Raw genomic sequence first — 14846 nt, forward strand, 5'->3', positions numbered from 1 at the left:
TCATCTGGACCCATGGAAAAGAAGCCCTTGAGGAATTCCATCATGATTTCAACAATTTCCATCCCACCATCAACCTCAGCCTGGACCAGTCCACACATGAGATCCACTTCCTGGACACTATAGTGCTAATAAGCGATGGCCACATAAACGCCACCCTATACCGGAAACCTACTGACCGCTATACTTACCTATATGCCTCCAGGTTTCATCCAGACCACACCACACGATCCATTGTCTACAGCCAAGCTCTAAGATACAACCGCATTTGCTCCAACCCCTCAGACAGAGACAAACACCTACAAGATCTCTATCAAGCATTCTTAAAACTACAGTACCCACCTGCTGAAGTGAAAAAACAGATTGACAGAGCCAGAAGAGTACCCAGAAGTCACCTACTCCAGGACAGGCCCAACAAAGAAAGTAACAGAACGCCACTAGCCGTCACTTTCAGCCCCCAACTAAAACCTCTCCAGCACATTGTCAAGGATCTACAACCTATCCTGAAGGACGATCCCTCGCTCTCACAGGTCTTGGGAGACGGGCCAGTCCTCGCTTACAGACAGCCACCCAACATGAAGCAAATACTCACCAGCAACCACACACCACACAACAAAAACACTAACCAAAGAACCTATCCTTGCAACAGACCCTGTTGCCAACTCTGTCCACATATCTATTCAAGGGACACCATCATAGGACCTAATCACATCAGCCACACCATAAGAGGCTCGTTCACCTGCCATATATGCCATCATGTGCCAGCAATGCCATGTACATTGTCCGGTTTGGCCAATCTCTACGCAAAAGAATAAATGGACATAAATCAGACATCAAGAATTATAACATTCAGAAACCAGTCAGAGAACACTTCAACCTCCCTGGTCACTCAATTTCAGACCTAAAAGTCGCAATTCTCCAACAAAAAAACTTCAAAAACAGACTCCAACGAGAGACTGCAGAATTGGAATTAATTTGCAAACTGGACACCATTAAATTAGGCTTGAATAGAGACTGGGAGGGGATGGGTCATTACACAAAGTAAAAACTATTTCCCCATGCTAATTTTTTCCCCTACTGTTACTCACACCTTCTTGTCAACTGTTGGAAATGGGCCATCCTGATTATCACTACAAAAGGTTTTTTTTCTCCTGCTGATAATAGCCCACCTTAATTGATTGGTCTCATTACAGTTGGTATGGCAACACCCATTTTTTCATGTTCTCAGTGTATATATATTTTCCTACTGTATTTTCCACTGCATGCATCCGATGAAGTGGGTTTTAGCCCACAAACGCTTATGCCCAAATAAGTTTGTTAGTCTCTAAGGTGCCACAAGTACGCCTCGGTTTTTTTACTTGTTAAAAGAAACTCCATGTGGTATAAACTAGTTCATGAGTTCTCACCGTCGGGGGTCACAAACAAGGCTGGGGGAGCGAGGGAAGAGTTATGGCCATACTCTCTCTCTTTATGGATAGATGGCAGTTTGGGAACCCAGTGCTATTTCTATTGTAACATGGGGTCATGGTATTGAAAAGGTTGTGATACACTAGTTAATTACTATAGCTATTTTAATACATTGAGCTGGTATTTGTAAAATTAGCATTTATTTCCACAATAACCTGTATCTTCATTTGATTTTAATTGCTTTTATAAATAGTAATGTTAAGGGGTTTTCCCTTTCCACTTTAATTGGGTGACAAATTCTGAACAGTTTGTCTCTTAGAGCAGGTAGCTGATTGTCAGTCCCTCTAAGTTCTGTTGCTGGGGTCTGGTTCCTCCCAGATCTGTCACTGATTTGCTTTGTGACCTTAGGCAAATCATCAAACTTCTGTGCCTGATCTGTGAACTGCCTGTGTCTTCACCATCTATCAAATGGTAGTATTTACATTTTTCAGTGGGGAGGCGGGGTGTGGTCAGAAGCTTTTTTCTTTTTTGCTTACACTGAAACAATGGTACAGCCACCCTTGGATCCCTGATGCTGATTCCCGATCAGAAGTAGGAAAACTTAAGTCAAAGTAAAATAAATTCATCTTAATCACAGTTCTGTGCACCATTCATGGCTGTTTAACAGCACAGTTTCCCCCCTGAACTTGCTCTGTTGCCACGGATTGTATGTAACACAGATTCCACCAGAGGGCTCCAAAGCAGCAGAACCTCCATGGAGGGCATTTCATTGAACATTCTGGTAGCTAAAGCAGAGATGTATGAGGCAATTTCCAAAGCACCTTTACTGAGCAGTTGGTTATTGTTTTAATGTGCATGTGCTCAGAGCACTGAATTCAATGCAGTTTTTAAATATCTAAATAAACAGAATCAAATAAAGTCGGTTACGATGGCCCACCTAAATCTAGGATGGAGAATTGCCACTAATTATAGAACTTTGAAATCCTTGGAGAAAATGGCACCATATGAGGGCAAAAGTGTAAGGTGTGAGAATAAATAAATTGTGGCCAAATGCATACCGATAAAACCTTTATTATGATTTATTATTTGTATACAGTGCACACAAAGCTAGTCCCTTCCATGCGGGGTTTCAGTCTAGAACAGTGGTTTTCAATCTGTGGTCTGCGGACCCCTATGTCTAAGATTTCCAAAGGGTCTGCACCTCCATTTGAAATTGTTTAGGGGTCTGCAAATGAAAAAAGGTTGAAAACCACTGGTCTAGAGAGGAGAGAGAGCTGTAGAAGACAAGACAACTGCAAAACCCAGAAATGGGGATAGCTTTGCGTGAGGCTTTTTGTTTTGTTTTAAATGAAAACTCTCCCTCCATTTGGACATTGCAGAAGTGAGTTTTTAAAGGGAACATGAATGAATAGAGGATGGTTTGGGAAGGGCATTCCATACATAGGAGCAGCACAGAAATGGGAAAAGAGGACGAATAGGGCTCTCAGACTGGTGTAGTGGGCAGAGTGAAAAGCCCCAAGGGGGGCACCATTATATATTTTCTCTCTCCTGCTACCAGTAGAGCTACAATAATTACATAACCTATGAAGAGATTCTTTATTTTGGCTTTTGAAAATGGATAATTTTATTTCTTTGCGGGGGATAATGGCATGGTTTTTCATTTGTGGTTGATCACATAGCTTAGGCATTTAGCTCTGTCCAAGTGGCCTGGATTTAACTTCATCCCCAGACAATCATTGGAACACCCTATATATCAGCCTTAGCTTCCCATCTCCATGCCAGTGCTTTTGAAATATGTGCCCCCAAAATACTGGGATGCCTTAGATACAAGAAACTTTTAATATCTTAAAAGGGAGGAAAGTCAGACTATAGATGATGTTATTACAGAATATTGGTACACATAAGATCTTGGGAGCAGGGACTTGTCACCTTCTGCCTGAGTGTCAGTAAGTAGCATGGTTTGAAGAAATGAATGTGGGGGTCAAACTTGGGAAGTCCTGAGTTCTAATCCCAGCTCTCTCACTGAGTTGGTGTGTGACCTTGCACTTTCACTTGTGCTTCAGTCTCCTAAGCCAGTGGTTCTCAAACCAGGGGTACACGTACCCCTGGGGGTACACAGAGATCTTCCAGGGGGTACATCAACTCATGTAGATATTTGCCTAGTTTTACAACAGGCTACATAAAAAGCACTAGCAATGTCAGTACAAACTAAAATTTCATACAGACAAAATGAAAAAGTGAACTATTTTTCAGTTCTGTGACACTTTTGTATTTTTACATCTGATTTTGTAAGCGAGTAGCTTTTAAGTGAGGTGAAACTTGGGGTACACAAGACAAATCAAACTCCTGAAAGGAGTAGTCTGGAAAGGTTGAGAACCACTGCCCTAAGCTGTCAAATGAGGATAGTACTAAACTACCTCCCAAGGATGTTGTGAGGATTAGTTAATATTTGTACATTGCTTTGAATATGTGAAGCACTGTTGAAGTAATATTATTATTGTAAAGCACCACGCACAAGGATGGCACTATGTAAAACAACAAAATAATATGAACCATAGGGCCTGTCTTATCTGAATATTTGTAAATGTGAGCCTAGTATGTACCGATAAACTTCCCTAGAGTAAGAGGTTAAGTACATGGAATAAATGTCTTAGGAACATGGATATTTAAGCATCATACAATATTTATATAAGTGTAATTACAGTTCCACTTTAAAACATTACCTTGGGAACTAAGTACACTATAGGTGATTATGATGGAGCTCAGTGTAACTGGCAACTAATCATCTTTGCAACAAGGAGGCAGAAGTATGGGTACATAATAAAGACTGTGCACATTACATACTGCATGTATTTATGTTACATACAAATCTAAACTTGTAACTACCTAAATATAGCAACTGAATAACTTTATTCGCCTCACGTGTGACTATTGAAAAAGCTGGGGGATGAGGTCTTCTGTTGGAAAAGTTCAAAGCCAGTTTAAAGCTGGATTGAATCTTGACAGGCTGTGTTCTTACAGTATTTGTGTTTCTAGAATTCTACGACAGATTAGTGTTACTGGGAATCTTGCTGCTGTTCCCTGATGTAGAGTTGGCATTTTGTAGGTCTCCCCTTATAATAAGAGAGCAAGGGGCAGGGCACTGAAGGGCTCAGGTGACTGGTGATAGGGTGTGGAGCTCTTCACATCTACCTCAAATCTGGCCCAGGGAGGCAATATCTGAAAGCTTTACCTTTTAATGGCTGTGAAATAGACCGGTTTATATGTGGAATAAACTGATAGCTGGCCTCACTCTAATTCCTGTGTAAAGTTACCCCTATCACCAAGAAAGCACCACCATGACTGGAACCCTTTTATTACTCATCACAGTAGAGTGCCATGGACCAGACGGGCTGTGACTCTGAACTACCCTCCCACTCTTGGAAGTAATCCCTCCATGTCAGGGTTAAGCACTACCAGCAGAGCTGTGTGAGGAAGCTCATGCTGCTGCAACCACATGGTTAATCTGTTCTGTTTATACACCAAGGATTCCGTCTCCTGTGTTATCACATTCGCAGGAGCATTAAATGAATGGGAGTCAAGAGGCCTGGGTTCTACTTCCAGATGTGCCACTGACTCACCAGAGGACAGAGGCATATTGCTATTCCCAGAAGATTGTGGCGGGCGCCAGACACCCTGCCACCAAAATGCCGCCGCCAAAAAGCGGCAGCAAGGAGAAGCGCCCCCGCCGAAATGCCGCTAAGAAACGGCAACTCTTCTCGGTGGCATTTCGGCAGTGGGGTGTCCTGCGGGCGCACAAAAATGCCCTCACAGGTGCCATGGCACCCACAGGCACCGCAGCACCCACGAGCACTGCGTTGGGGACCCCTGCCCTAGAACAAGTCACCACGCCTCTCAATGCCTGTTTCCTCATCTGTAAAATGGGGACATAATGATCACCCACCATTGTAAAGAGCAATGAGACTTACCAATGAAAAGACTTACCAGTTCAAAGCGTTGTAAGTGGGGGAGGAGTTAAACAGACCTTAATTTAATTTGAAAATTAGCTATAATGAATTTTTCATATCATTCTCCTGATAGTATCCTATAACTCCCTGCTGTGGACTTGACATGATGATGCCTTCAGTGGCTAGGAAAAGTGTTTACATGTTGCAGTACTCTGTAAACAACCCATACGCTCAGCTTATTCCATTAGTGACTGTAGATGTCAGGCACTGGTTATCTGCATGCAGTACTGGGAAGGTCTGTAACCATACGTCAGACTTGTCTCTGATACGAGTAAAAGAGAGGACTTGTTTTGGATAACGTGCATAGAGGCACCAAAATTGAGTCAAAACAGCCCCGAGGAAAAAGGTTAATGGTTAATGTTAAAGGTTAATGTCATGAACAGGTAGGACTGAGACAAAGACCAAGCCCTGATAAATGTGTGGAGTGGACAAACAACAAAAGATAGGACCTGGGGGAAAAGGGAAAAAGGCCACAAAGCTGGTAAAAACCCAACTCAACTCTGACCAACCCCATACGCTCTCATATCCCTTCTGCCACGAGCAGCAAGGAAAAGGAAACAGTCACTGATCTTCAGTGTGTGTCTCACTCCACTCAGGAGAGAGACCTTTGCTTCTTCCCCAATGAATGTTATAAAATCGAGACGGTTTGACAATGAAATTCATTGCTCTGGTAAATTACCTGTTCCAAACGTGTTTGTCAGCCACACACCAGTACCAATCCAGGATAAGCATATGTGATCCCTGCATCCTCAGAGAAAATGCTCCTGAGGCTTAAAAAGACAACATTCCCCAGTACTGAGTGGTTATAAATGCCTGTATACTGCACTGCTAGGGCACTGTAAGGCATGGTATAATATATACAGAGAGAGAGAAAAACCTAACAGAGCACTGGCATCCATGCAAACCCTGGGATGTGCCATGGACAATTTTATAATAATATTTTGACTAAATTTTATCTAAATATGTGTCTACACATTACGTTGCACTGACTCTCAAAAAAACTCTGTGGTCCAGTAAAGTGATCTCACTGCAAATTTACACTCCTGGGGTCAGATCCTCTGCACTGGTTTCTGGAGGCTTTGTGCTGCCCATATCAAGCAGCTGGTGATACTCTTTGTATAGGAAAGATTTCAAATGGTGTCATTCCATGTAGCCAGCTCTATCCCACGTGCTCTGAGCCTCCCAATCCCAGCACAAGGGTGTACCAGGGCAGGGCAGGGTGGACTGAGCAGAGTGTGCTCTAGCAATCCCCAGACACCTGCACTGTTATGCCAGAGTCCAAACCAGGACCCAGCCAGCCGCAGCATATGAGGGATTAGAAAGGTGGCTTGAAACTACCTTTCTGCCCTGCCCTACCCTCCCCCTGCATCCAGCACCAAACACAGCTCATTTGGACACACAGATCAGGTTCATAGTTTGTCCTCTCTTGGCTGTGTCTACCTCATACTCTCATACACACACAACTTCCCCACATTTGAAACCCTTTTCAGACCATTTGAAAATAACTAACGGGGTCAGAGTTAAACAGAAAGCATGCTATGGATAGAATCGTGAAGCAGTGTCCGTAGCTCAGCCCACTGAATCCAGGCACTGTAAGGCATGGTATAATATGGATCATAATCCCCAGTTATGGGGCACATGGAGAAGAAATTTAATACCTTTTCCATCACTCTTTTTATAATCAGACATTCTAACATATTCTGTGCAAAAACACGCCTTACCATTAAACAACCCTGCCCCAGTAGATGGAGGCAGAAGGAAGCATTGAGTAGGTGAGCAGGCTAATACAACGTATATAGAAGAAAGCATGTAAGTGTCCCTCTCCTCAAGTGCAATGCAAACTCCCTGTCCACTGGGCTAATAAATGAATCTGGCTATACCTTCTTGTGCACCGTAGAAGGACCATGTCAGTCTGATTGAAAAATGCTCTCTTCCCTTTTTCCTCTGACCAACTAGCAGAGGGAAGGATTTGCTCTGAATCAACATGTGTTATGGCTTTGATACTCTGTACAGGGAAATAAACATGTAGAAGGAAACAACAAACATGACAGAGAGGGCTCTGTGCAGTTGAGACAACATATATATCTATGAGAAATAGCTAGAAAAGAAGCAATTGCAAGGGTCTGTAAAGAGTCTATAATGCTGAAAGGTACAATATAAAGGAATGGATGCAACAAACCTATTTATGAAAGTAACAGACTCAGGATGCAAACTGAAGCTAAAAACAAGGAAAGGAACTTAAGGGGCATTGGGATACCTTGCTTTACGCAGAGGGTGATTAATATGTAGAATAAACTATACAAAAAACAGAAGCAAAAGCCACAACCTTGACTATACTTTAAAAGGATTTTGTTAGACAACGCATAACAAAAGCGGTTTAAGGGTGTAAACATTAAACTAGGGGTATGCAAAGTATCTTCCTCCATTCTAAAATTCAACAGTGTAATCAAAATAGTCATAAGTGTACCCCTACACAACAGTCAAAGGTAACAGAGTATAATACAGCACTTCCCATTTGCGGCTGTTAGGGCTGCAGATTCACAGGGACAAGTACTGGAGGTTGACCAAGACACACAGCAAAATGTAATAAATGTTGAGGTCAGAAATCCAAAGGATTACTGAAGACTCAGCAGCTTGATGCCTTTGCAATGTGTCCACTAGCTTGAGGTGCTGCAATAGATTAGCTGCAGCCCAGTGCATCAGTCTGAAATCAGCTTGTAGCCCACAAGTCAAAGTCGAGTCACTACAAGCTAGACAGAGGGTCCGTCTGATTTGTTGTTTTTCTGTCCCATACTGTTCCAGTTAGTGTTTCTTATGTGCTTTGTGAAGTGTAACTACATTTGCCTGCCTTAACAGGTTCACTGAGATCACTAGGAATATATCTAAAGAAATTTGTTTTTCAATAGACAGTAGCAATGTTACCTCTGTTTTCTAAATAAATGTAAAAGGTGCTTTCAACATGAAAGAAAACAAGGCCAATACAGGCTTTCCATGCATCTGACAACAATGTGCCTTTCAATACTATTCAATTAATGTCTTTCAGATTGGAAAAAATAGCAGTGTAGCTTTGTCACAATCCAGTCCTTCAAGTACATCAAACCCAGTACACAACAGACAAGTAAGTTTTGAGGTTGTTGTTTTCTAAGCAAAAGTGCACTTAAGTAGTCAAATACCAGATACTCTGTCAAGTAATGTTTGAATCGTTTTATGTATTAAATTATATTTTTAATCTTTGTCCTCTGTGGATTTAATCCTCCTTTTATAAATTAATATTAGATTTTTTTCCCCCTCATTAAGATTCTTTTTGCAGCAGTTTATCGCTCCCAAAGTGTGTATGAATGGTGAGTTTCCTGCATATTGTTGGCCACGCACACCACAGCCCAATCAATTTGTTGTTTGCCTGGCCAGCTGTCTCTGATGTGGTGGAACACCAGCCAGCAGCAACTGAAACAGTGCTTTACACACAAAACTCACTGCAAAAGGAAACTGACTAGGCTGATGCAGTTACAGCAAAGAGTAGTAGGACAGAGAAATGTTAGAGAGGAGGAGACAAGGGCTTGTCTACACAAGGAAATTGACTGTCATAGCCATACAAACCACTCTGAATCTGAGTCCTTCCCACACCATCAGACATCGCTCAGGGCATGAACAACGCTCTGCCATCCCTCTCTATCATACTCTTTGCTGGAATGACTACCTTGTTGTGTTTGCAGCTTGTTTGAGAGGGCAGGTTGTTGGCCTGTTGCTCAACGTGGAGGACCTGTCGACTGCTTTTCATTTGGTCCCTACCCTTTGACATGTCCAGCTTGGACAGCCCTACCAGGAGTTAAACTCCCACCAGCCTAGCTCTCAGGGTCATTGGAACACACAAGCTTTCCCACTGTATCAAGTCCCTAGAGAAGGATAAGATATTCCCCCATAGCTATTCCCCATATGGACCGTCTCCTCCAGAACAGAAGTGACTTTATTCAGGAATATGAATGCCACTCACAAAGCAGTCAATGCTGGTCAATTTTCCCCGTGTAGACAAGGGAGGAGAGAAACAAACAACAGAAATAGTGATAATCCTAATGCTGATAGTTTGCATCATTTTCCCCCATTGACAATAATCTGAATCACCATCATCTAGAGATGAACTGCCAAAATATGACCTAAAATAAAATAATTTATTCCCTCTTGCTTGCTGATTTAAAGGAGGAAGTACATGGAGGAAGAACTACCAATAATAAATAAATGCATTGGAAAATCTCTCCTTGCACACTGGCTTTTATTTTTGAGAGAATGACATCCAAATGCCAACAGCAGTCAGGGGCAAAAGCTGTTACAAGGCATAATACAGATTTTTGGTTGATTCAAGGGGCAATTCCTGTTTTGTTTATTCAGCTGCATCATCTATACACAACCCCAGGAATAACGCTTGTTAGTTAACTACTGTACTGGATCCACCAGTGAGAACCCAAGAGTACAAAACATTGATTTTGTGGCAGTCGTACATAAACAGAAGCTATTACACTGTTGCCAGCTCTTACAGTCTTATCAAGCACTGCAATATTTGGTGATTTTTCTAAAGCCCCAGCTGTTAGTCACTGAGTGAAAATCTGAGCTTTCATTTTAAAAAAAAGTAAGGTTCTAGCCCTCACAGTGACAGCTGAAGCTTGAAAACATGAACCCTAAACGCAAATAAACCAAAATATATTGTTGTTTTTAAACCTCATGATTTAGTGGGGCCTGAGTTTTTGAATGATTGGGGTTAATATTGATAATATGAATTGGCAACAGAGTGCTCTGGAAGTCAGATATTAGGTTTATGCTATATGGCAATGTCTCTTTGTAAGATTTTTGTCAATTACATAAACTGATCTGGGGTATCTGAAAGTTGCAGCAATCAGGATATTGTCACAGTAGCCCGCACTGTGTAGTTTTTAATAAACCATAATGGAGTTGGTAAAGTGATGACTTTACATAAAAATGTCTTCTACCTGTTAATGTCAGCTGCGAACTAAAAGCAGACTTCCCCAGAATTACTGGCCATAACATCCATCCCTGCATTAGATTTATAATTAATCTCTTTTTTTTGTCTTTGTAATATTTTTAGGTACCTGAATGTTTTAATATTTCAATCCCTCATTATGGTTTTTTAATATATATATAACCAGATCACTATAGTAAGAGGTGACAATGCACTGTATGTCATTTGGGATTACAGCAACTTTTCTGCCTAAGGCTAGTGGAGATGTGATGTATAAGGAAAAGATTCTTTAGATCTGCCTCCTGTTTGTTATTTCACATTTGCCCTGATTCTTGTGTTCATTAAGTCAGTGTATCACTGAATCTTTTTTTTTTAAACCCTACACACAGAAACATGGAAACATACAGCATATTTGATACAGCTTCTTTTCACTGGAGTCTAATGTAATGAGTTTATTTCTCAAAAGAGATTAAACTTTACTTGTTACAAGATTTAAGAAAAACAAATTCCTTTTTTAGCCTTTTCAGCAGCAGGTGCATTATTAAAGTTGTTACAGTATTGAATGAACAAGCGCGTGTACTGGGAAATGTTTCATGGTTTTGAAACTGGCTCTGGTTTCTCTTTTAGAAAACATCAAATCGGACTGGTAGGATAAGGACTCTTCCATAGCAAGGAAAAGGAACCAGCCTATAATCTCTAGCTCTCAGCAACCCTACAACACAGAGTTTTTATTTTCTGTGTCCTGCAGGTGGATTTAACCTTTTATCAGTTTGTGGTTCTAAATGAAATTTACAGAAAACTGCTATAATAGTGGATTGTTTAGTTTCTCGCTTGTATTTGCCACTGATCTGTGCATTCTGCTTTGTTCTGTCTCATGCCTTCTCAAGCTATTAATGTTGCTTTGCTCCCTTTGTTTCTTACAACAGTAACAGTGGACATTCCAAAATAATCTAATTCATGTCTTGGATTTTAAATTGTCCCCAAAAATTGTTGTCATTAATTACAAACTACAGTAATCTCTGGATTTATGCTTGTCTTATGGATAAAAAAAAATTACCTAGTGCATTTCTCAGCAGTTTGTAACAACTGGGGCATTGCAACTTTAAGAACTAATCTTGATGGATGCTCAGCACCCATAACTCCCATTGACTTCATTGGGAGTTCTGAGTGCTCAGGATCAGGCTCTTAAGGAGTCTGTACTCCAATCAACACATGGAGGATTTACACATCTAACTCCTGATAAAGTTAGTAGGAACGCAACATGAAAATTCTCCATATCGTGATGGGAGTTGTGACCCCTAAAATCATACTACTAATTTGCTTCATTAAACAATTTGGGTTTGCAAGGACAGGAGTTGAACAGATTGGTTTGCATCAATAGAATTGCACTGACAGTGTTTCTTATAGGATTACTGATTTTTTTTTATATAAAATGTAGATTTTATAATCAGAAAATTGATACCAGGTACTGGAACATTAGTACAGAGGAGTTCATTTTTATTTCTACAGTGTTAAAAGTGCACTTATATGCTGGTTTATTTACATCTTGGGGAAAGGAGAGACTGCAGATAGTAAGGAGATTACTTTTTTCTTTTTTTAAAAAAGAAGGCTTAAGGCAGATTTTAAGAATTATAAAATGTTTAAGGAATTGTAAATGAGGCTAGACCCTTTGAAAAAAGTTTAGAAGATATTCCTAAAGTAAATTTTTATAGTGTTAATTTTGTAATAATTTATGTTTTACTATATTTCGGAGCTAGCTGACCAGAATAGTTTCAGAAACAGTATGAAATGTAGGAAAGTTTAAGCAATGTTTTATATTTTTAAAATGTTCTTTGAATTATGTTTTTATTGACCATTTCTTCAGACTGAAAAATGTGTACATATCTTTGTTATTTTTGCACAATTTTTGTCTTGTTCAGTTTTAGAAGCAGAACTATGTTGTTGTTTAATTTATTTTGAGTTGTAAAACTGCAGGAATTTAAAAATCTTAGTAACAAAGTTACCCTCTGTAATTGATGAAGTGTCCCTCTGCTTCCAGAGGGAAAATAGTGCTTGTGGGATTCCGTGGCTGCTTCTGAGAAATAAAGCTTGTCAGTGACTGAAGGAGTAATTCAGTCGTTTTAAGGACTTTTAGCTCTTTACATGCATCTTTTAATTGGAAAGCTGGAACCTGGAGACGAACCTTTGAATGCTGCTTAAATTTTTTTTCAACTGGCTTAGGCCTGACAGCATTTGGTGAAAGCTAAGTGTCAAGTGAAAACCCCATGGTATTTCTCCCTTCATTAAAGAAGCATTATTTGATTTTATATGTATTAAAAACTTCAGCCTGAAAAGTGAAATGGAAATAAACATTTTTAAAAATGGATATAAACTGGACCAGCCTATAATGCATTATTAGTGTAGCATTCACTCAGCCGTTCTTTTTCTCCCTCATTTGCCTGAAGATCTTGTGATTTGTTTCCAGCAATATAGGCTCAGAAGCTTTGGTTGTTAGACATACGCAATGCATAGGCCCGTCAGCCATAAAAAAAATAAAAAAAGCAACTTGGATAACTTGTACGCCTTCTTTTGTATCGTTGTAACAATTGTAAATAGTGCTGATCGACCTTTGTAGAGAATAGTTTATACAGCATATTCTATTATTGCTGATTCTCAGTGAACTATTGTTTTAAAAAAAGAAAAAAAATGAAATTTTTCTATTTACACCTTATATTTTGTTATGCTGTTGACCCATGGCACTTTAACAAAACTCTGTGGGTTTTGCATAGCTGGTCAGTCATGGGGTATATTAAATAACTGTTGTTGCACAGAAATGAATTTGCACCTGCTATATTGTGCTTTCCTACTTCAGATTTTAGAAATTTTTCCAGAAAACTTTTGAAGAAAGCATGTCCAATCATTCTAAAAAAATAATGCCATACTTGTACAGTCAATTTCTTTTCTACAGTCCATATTTTGTAACACTAAGTATTTTCATTCTTTGTCCTGCACCTTTCTGTGTTAGCAGTATCAAATAGAATTCATTCCATGCTTGTGATAATTGTAAGCAGAATAAATGTCTAAAGTAGGTGTAAATAGTAAATTCTATGGCTTACAGTTTTAAAAAAGGAAAAACAGAACAAACATGTATCTGATTGATACTGCCATGGTTCAACACCGGGCCTGGAGATATTCTCTAGTGAGCGATTGTATTTTTTTGTTTTTTGCTTTATTATTATTTTTTTTGTAACATGGCTTTGTAAATAAAATAATTTATATGTTTGTAAGAAAAAATGTGCAGTGTCTTCTTTAACTTTCAAAACAAATGTGTGTGTATATATTGTGAAATTGCACTTTGCTTCATTTCACAGGGTAAGATTAACTCCTGTGCGGAGAACCAACCAGTTGGACTAATGGGGTTCTTTCTAATGTGATGCTTTCTCGAGGTGCCCAGAACCGTAAGCCACTGTTACCCCTCTGCCTCTGCAGGTGAGAGCTTTGGCAGAGCTTAAACTGTGAGAGATCCCTGCCACACCAGTCGGTTGGTCTCGCCAACAAACGCCTCAAGAATTTGCCAGTCTAAACCTAACCCTCAAGGTAACATGCAGTGAACCCCAGTTTCTGAGTTCCCCAGAGACATCTCTCTGCAGTGTCTAGTCCGGACACCACTCAGAAATTAGTCGGGCCACTGTCTCCAAGGAGACCGATTACACACCAGCCTGCTGGTTCAACTGAGGATGAATGCCTTACTTCAGTGTAACAGCACTGGATGAATTTATAATAAAACAAAAATAAATTCATTAATAAACAACATAGATCTGTGATACCAAGCAAGAGAAAATGAGAGACAGGGATGGTTACAAACAAAACAAAAATAACACATGTTCTAGTAACTAAAACATAACTTTACCAAGCTACAGTCTTTGCCTAAGCAGTTTTCTCAGCTATCAGCATTTCTAGCCCCTTAGGCAGGAGAATCGACCATTCACAGAATCAGAGGATGCTGATCCCTTTGTCCTCTAAGTCAGTGCTTCTCAAGCTATCTGATGTGGGGGACTGGCAATTTTTTTTTCTAATGTGCCCGCAGACCGGCAGCCGATGGCTCGTGGACCGGCACCGGTCCGCAGACCACCACTTTGAGTAGCACTGCTCTAAGTGATAGATGCCAAAATGGCTTATTGCTTCCCCTTATATTTCTCTAAACTCATCATTTTGTTCCCAGAGTCAGGATGATGTTCTTCTCTTCCTGTTGAATTCCCATGCCCCTGTTGACTCATATGTAAATATGGCTTCCATTGTATTGTTTCCACAATGCTTAATTCCCATTACAGACAGTGAAATCGCTACCTTCCCTCCTGTCTGGAGAAAAACAATATTATTGTACTATAAATCTGTTGATTCAATTGCTTATTCTTTGGGGTTCAGGCTCCTTTTTCCTCCTGAAGTGTCTGTGCTGATCACAACTACATTTCTGTTCAGATAAAATT

The 14846-nt window shown here is 40.1% G+C and overlaps 1 protein-coding gene across 6 annotated transcripts in view; it reads left to right on the forward strand.

Moving 5' to 3' along the window:
• ATXN7L1 (ataxin 7 like 1) overlaps positions 1–13653 on the forward strand; it is a 204244-nt gene extending 190591 nt beyond the window's left edge. For all 6 annotated transcript variants that reach the window (XM_048836355.2, XM_048836356.2, XM_048836358.2 and 3 more), the window contains 2 exons: positions 8455–8529; positions 11008–13653. In XM_048836355.2, the coding sequence (XP_048692312.1) occupies positions 8455–8529; positions 11008–11049 (117 nt within the window). In that variant the 3' untranslated portion in view covers positions 11050–13653. The remainder of the gene's footprint in view (positions 1–8454; positions 8530–11007) is intronic.
• Positions 13654–14846: the final 1193 nt, after the last annotated feature.

The sequence above is a fragment of the Caretta caretta genome, chromosome 1 (genome assembly GCF_965140235.1).
Source record: "Caretta caretta isolate rCarCar2 chromosome 1, rCarCar1.hap1, whole genome shotgun sequence".
In the NCBI taxonomy this organism is placed as follows: Eukaryota; Metazoa; Chordata; order Testudines; family Cheloniidae; genus Caretta; species Caretta caretta.